Genomic DNA, 6000 nt, shown 5'->3' with positions numbered 1-6000 from the left:
CCCAGGGAGCACAGGCCTCCAAGAGGCCCAGCTCAAGGGGGATTTTGCAAGTCTCTTGGGACCCGGGGGGAGGTCAGGGTGGGGGTCCCCTTTGAGTGGTTCCTGGCCACAGAGAATTTCCTTCTCTTTGGAGGAAGTGGGAGTTCTTCTTTCATAATGTGAATGTCAGAGATTCTGGGCTCACCGGTGACTAAGAGTGTCTGAGGCCTGTGGGTGTAGCAAGCATTTAAATACCAGAGCTTCCTGTCCTTTGGCGATTGTAGACACCTGAGCTGGGACACACAGGACAAAAGTATGGGCAGCCTGCAGACCCCACTCCTGGCTGCCCTCATCCTCCTTGCTATGATACTTCAAGCAACAGAGGCAGGTGAGGCTGGGAAGAGGGAGGGCTCTCTGCAGAGGTCAAGGTCAGATACTGGGGTATCTTCCTCATGTGGTAGAAAGAGCACTGAACTGAGAGCAGAAGACCCCAATCTGCCATTGGCTCTTGGGCTAGTCCCATTGCTTCTCTGGACCTCAGTTTATACATCTGTTAAATGGATAGTCTTGAAGGCTTGGAGTCTAGGATCTATCTCAGCTGGGCTCGGGGTGGTAGTGGGCATGGCCCAGGGTCTCCTACTCCAGAGAACTCAAGGGTAGGGCCTTGGGATGTGAAGAAGGAGCCACTGAAGGAGGCCAGCTGGGCTGGGTAAAGGCAGGAGCAGCGGTGAGAGATATTCCCTTGGAAAACCAGTCCTGCCCTCTCTCCACCCCATTTTTCTCCCGAAACTGCCCTCAACACTGGGTTCCTGACTTCTCTTTCCATCCCAATGTACACTCTTCTGTCCTATGATGGGTAGGGGAATGAGCACTGGACTGGGAGTCCGGGAGCTAGGAACAATACTGCTCAGTTATTGGGGTTCCTGAGCACCTTCCCTGCATTACAGGCCCCATAGAGTAGGTACTATTATTACCCCCTGGGTCTGAGGAGGAAATTAGGTCTCAGAGATGTTAAGTGACTCACGGCAGATCAAGACTCGAACCCGGGCTTCCGTGCCTGGACTCTGCCTGAGCCCTTGTCCTGACTCTTCAGGGTCATGCTGTGTGATCTGGGCAAGTCCTCCCCCATCTCTGGACCTCAGACTCACCATTTGTACCATGAAGGGTATTAGAGTATATGTGAGCTGAAGGGAAGTTCTCAGATTACCTGGGAAGTTCTTCAAAATGTCCACCTGATTCAGCAGGGCTGCGACTAGGCACCGAGCTTTTCTGACAAGCTCCTAGGTGATGCTGATGGTGTGGGTCCACAGACCTCAACTTGAATAACAAGGTTCTAAGGCTCCTTCCTGTTCAGCATCTCTGGTCCCATCTAGAGCTTAGGGCATTGTTGATGCTCGGTCATTCTGAATCCCTCTCCCTTGAGCTGACCAACACAGAGTGTAGACTTTGGGCACTTAGCGGCTTCTCAGAGGCCCCAAGAGTGGGGACTTTGAGGGCCCAGAATCCTCTGGACACCAACCTTCCACATGAGAACAGAAAAACTGGGTGTCAGAGGTTTGGGCCAAGGGAGAGCAGCCTGTGACTCCTCTGAGCACACTTCTCCCCCAGGCCCCTACGGTGCCAACGTGGAGGACAGCATCTGCTGCCGGGACTACATCCGTCACCCCCTGCCCCTGCGTTTGGTGAAATATTACTACTGGACTTCGGACTCCTGCCGGAGGCCTGGCGTGGTGTGAGTAGAAAGCCGGGGAGACAAGACCTTGGAGAGGTGGACGGGTGTGGCCTGGGAGGCTTCAGGTGCACCCAGGGATGGAGGAATGCAGCTGAGCATCCAGATGTCAGCTGGGAGCACTTGGCTGAACTAGATGGCTCAGCTGAGGCTTGGGTGTACCAAGAAAAAAATATCATGTTATCATTCAACAGGTATTATCAGGTACCTCTTATGTGCCAGGCAGCGTGCCAGATCCTGAGGACGCAGAGGGTGCCGCTCCACGCCGGCAAGGCAGATAGGTAGTGCAGAGCTGCCGTAAAGTGTAGGGTTCAGGATACGGGCAGTATGCCTGGTTCTGCTGAGTCAGCAAAGATGCTCCCATCAGAAGCATCTTGGATCCCCAGTGCCCTGGGAGTCAGTTATTTGAGGCAGCCTATTCTTACCAGGAGTGTGTTAAGAGCTGACACTAAGTGCTTCCTCAGGGCCAGGCACTGTTCTGAGCATGACTGATTAATTCTCACAATGATCCTATAAGAAGGTGCTATTCTTTCCATTCTACAGATGGAGAAACAGGCTTGGGGCGGGGTGAGGGGAGAAGTGACTTGCTCAAGGTTGCCCAGGCTGGAACCAGGACTCCTGGGTCCTGTTTAGGGCTTTCTCCTAAGGTTCTTATTCTCCTTTGCTTCTTTGTTTCCTCTTCCTCAGCCTGGAGCCTGCCCCCGCCCCTGCCCCTCCCCCTGCCCCCGCCCCTTCCTCTCCCCCTGCCCCTGCCCCTGGCTGGGTGACGCAGCCCCTCTTGGCTGCTGCCTGCCAAACCACAGAGTGGGGGGTGTTTGAGCTTGGGGACTTATGACCCCCTTTGGGGCCCTGTCATCTTCTCATCTTCATCCTTCTCACTCATCTTCCGTCCCTCAGAGGGGTCTGTGGGTAAAATACAAGAAGGCTGAAATGGGAAGGCCTGCCACAGTTCTGGTCACTTCAATACTGGGCCTCAGTTTCCCCATCAGTATAGCGAGAGTGATCACTTTCATTTATTTTTTTAATCAAACAGGTAGAGAGTGCTTGTTAAGTGCTAGGCACTGTTATAAACGCTTTATAAACATGAAATCATTTAATCCTTCAAGCAACCCTATGTAGTAGGTACTGTTACAATCCCCTTTTTACAGGTGCATAAATGTGCACAGCGAGCTATGGGGCCTCTCAAGCATCACAGGGCACAATAATAGTAAGTGGGAGGTGTACTACTCGATGCCTGGCATATAATAGATACTAAATGAGAGATGGTACACATGTGATTATTGGATCTTGAGCCAGAAGGGATTCTAGAAAGAATGTGGCTCAATGAATGAGAAGATCAAAGCTCAGAGAGGGTCTGAACCTTGTCCAGTGTCACAAAGCAGCCAGGGCAGGCTGTCCACGTGGCCAAGATCAATACTGCTTTGCTGCCTTCTTTGTTCTTTCTGTTCATTGGTCATCTGGGGGTGTACGTGCGTGTGTGTGTGTGTGTGTGTGTGTGTGTGTGTGCAGATCAGGGGTGTTTGATGCAGCTCTGGCAAAAGTGGAAGCCTTAGCCCACTACTGCCATGTGGTCTTGGGCTATTGATCACCTGTCCTCTCTGTGCTCAGGTCTCTCAGAGGGGCCTGGATGGGAATGCTCGTTTACAGCAAGCACGATGAGTCAGGTCTTACCAGCTCTGGCACTTAGGCAAGTTGCTTTACCCCATTGGGCCTCACTTTCTTCAGCTATGAAGTAGATAGAATATTGGAGGCTCATAGGGTTGTTGTAAGGACTTATTAAGGAAATCAATGTTAAAAGTTCAGGCCAGGGCTTCCCTGGTGGCGCAGTGGTTGAGAGTCCGCCTGCCGATGCAGGGGACATGAGTTCAGGCCCCGGTTCGGGAAGATCCCACATGCCGCAGAGCGGCTGGGCCCGTGAGCCATGGCCACTGAGCCTGCACGTCCGGAGCCTGTGCTCCGCAACAGGAGAGGCCACAACAGTGAGAGGTCCATGTATCGCCAAAAAAAAAAAATTCAGGCCAGGTCCTGGCACAATTATATATCACCTACTGTCTGCTGTGCACTGTTCTGAGCACTCCAGTTTATATTAACTCATCAAATCTTCATCAAATTCCTATGAGGTTGGACCAGAATTATCATGCCCATTTTACAGATGTGGAAACTGAGGTTCAGAGAAGTTAAGGGACTTGCTAACATGTGGCAGAGCTAGAATTCTAATCCGGATAGGCTGGCTCCAAAGTTCATGCTCTTGGCTACTACCCAATACTCTCTCCCAAGTCAATGTCAGCAAAGATTATGGGACTTCTGGGCATTCTATTTCCTGGCCTGACCTGGCACTCATGGCTGGAGCTGAAGGTATGGAAAGTCCTTGCTGCTTATCTCCCCCTCTCCTTCTTAAGAAATGTGTTTGCCTACAGCAGGTGACTCATAATTGCTAAGGTTCTACAGCAGGGCTGTGGCACCCTTGCTGCATGCTAATGGGGCCTCCTTGTCTCCCTGGTGTCTCTGCCTTCCAGCTTGCTAACCATGAGGGACCGAGAGATCTGTGCTGATCCCAGACTGCCCTGGGTGAAGAAAGTTCTCCAGAGGCTGGACCAATGAGGCAGGCCCTGCCCTGATGACCGTGGCCTTGGCTCCTCCAGGAAGGCTCATGGAGCCCCACCTCCCTGCTGTTACAGCTGCTCCCCGACACAACCCTGTGCCAACAACCCTCTCAGCGGTCCCTGATCTTGATCTCTGCAGCTGTCACTCCCAGTCAAGCCTCCAACTGTCACTCTCATGTCCCCACTTACCCTTCCAACCCATCCTCTGCCCCACCAAAGCCAGAGGGTCCACAGTCCTGGTCAGTCAGTCCCCTGCTCAAAATCCTTCCATGGCTCCCCTTTGCCCTAGGCTGAGGTCAGAGCTCCTGAGCCTGGCATCCCTGCCCTCCAGATCTGGGTCTTATCCTTTGCCTCCATCCCTGACTCATTTCCTTTCATACATGTTGGACTCTGGCTCCCTGTTCTCCCAAACCCATGTCATACATTTCCACTTCTGGCTCTTTTCCTGAGCTGCTCCTGACACCCAGAATGTCTCCCCATCCTCTGCACATGTCCAACCCCTCCAGCCCTCCAGGGCATCACTCAACCTAAGCAGCCAGTAATTGAGAGTCATTTTTTAGACTTCCCCTGGCCCTCTGCCCCCTTTTAACAGCCCTGATCACAGTCTGCCCAGAATTCTCAGGACCTGGGAGCTTGTCCTCCAGCCCCACCAGCTGGACCAATATCCACACCTGAGTTACTTTTGTCTCCCGGCCTCTGGCACAGAGCACAGGGCCTGGCTCAGAATCAGGGCTCAGTAAGAGGCTGCAGATTGAATCAATAAAAGTAATGTCTGTCTCCCACCTCTCAAGGGCTCTCACACATCAATACAGAGACTCAAGGTCATCTAGAGAAGGGCTGGCGGGGTTCATTAGGAAGCCTCAAATTTACCCAGATTCACCTTTCTTCCCCATGTTACCTCTTTAACCTTCTTGCCTCCCTTGGTTTTTTTGTTTTGTTTTTTTTTGCGGTATGCGGGCCTTTCACTGTTGCGGCCTCTCCCACTGCAGAGCACAGGCTCCGGACGCGCAGGCTCAGGGGCCATGGCTCACAGGCCCAGCTGCTCCGTGGCATGTGAGATCTTCCCAGACCAGGGCACGAACCCGTGTCCCCTGCATCGGCAGGCAGACTCTCAACCACTGCACCACCAGGGAAGCCCTCCCTTGGGTTTTTTACTGTTTCTCCAACCTCCAACATCCAGGCCTGACCTCTTCAGAGTCCTGAATTTCCTCTTCCTCCTTCCCCAAATAGCTGCCAACCAAATTCCTGCTACGGGGTGAATGAGTACCCTTGGCTTGGTATTATAAGCTCTAGTTATATTTGTATAAGAAAAGAGGGCAAATGCTTAAAAGGCCAAATGGATGACTGGGAGAATTTTAAGAAATGTGTGGGAGGGGGACAAGGCAGAGATTTCCTGGTCCTTGGAGTGAATGTGTGGGGTATAGTTCAGTGAAAGAGCCTTGGATGGAGGTAGTTCTCAGGTGGCTGGGGCCAGGCTAAGGACTGGGACTTAGGACTTATCTACACCTCTTTGAGGACCACAGGTTCCCCAGGTATCTGTGCTTGTTCCTTTCCGAGGGAGCCTGGTATAGTATGGCAGGGTGGTTGTTGCTGTGTGACCGTGAGGAGACCATCTAACCTCTCTGAGCCTCACCTGAGAATGAGAATACCTACCTTATGGGATTGCTGTGGGGCTCAGATCCAAGTCAC

General features: G+C 52.4%; 1 protein-coding gene across 1 annotated transcript; it reads left to right on the top strand.

Moving 5' to 3' along the window:
• Positions 1 to 294: 294 nt before the first annotated feature.
• CCL22 (C-C motif chemokine ligand 22) lies at positions 295 to 5225 on the top strand (the record flags this gene model as incomplete). Its single annotated transcript, XM_081216379.1, has 3 exons — positions 295 to 367; positions 1588 to 1711; positions 4225 to 5225. 3 exons carry the CDS (start codon positions 295 to 297, stop codon positions 4307 to 4309), a joined length of 282 nt encoding a protein of 93 aa, XP_081072505.1. The 3' UTR covers positions 4310 to 5225.
• Positions 5226 to 6000: the final 775 nt, after the last annotated feature.

This window comes from Mesoplodon bidens (genome assembly GCF_964165515.1).
Source record: "Mesoplodon bidens genome assembly, chromosome: 18".
NCBI classification, from domain to species: domain Eukaryota; kingdom Metazoa; phylum Chordata; class Mammalia; order Artiodactyla; family Ziphiidae; genus Mesoplodon; species Mesoplodon bidens.
The sequence above is the reverse complement of the archived record's forward strand: the minus strand, read 5'-3'. Positions and strand labels throughout refer to the sequence as shown.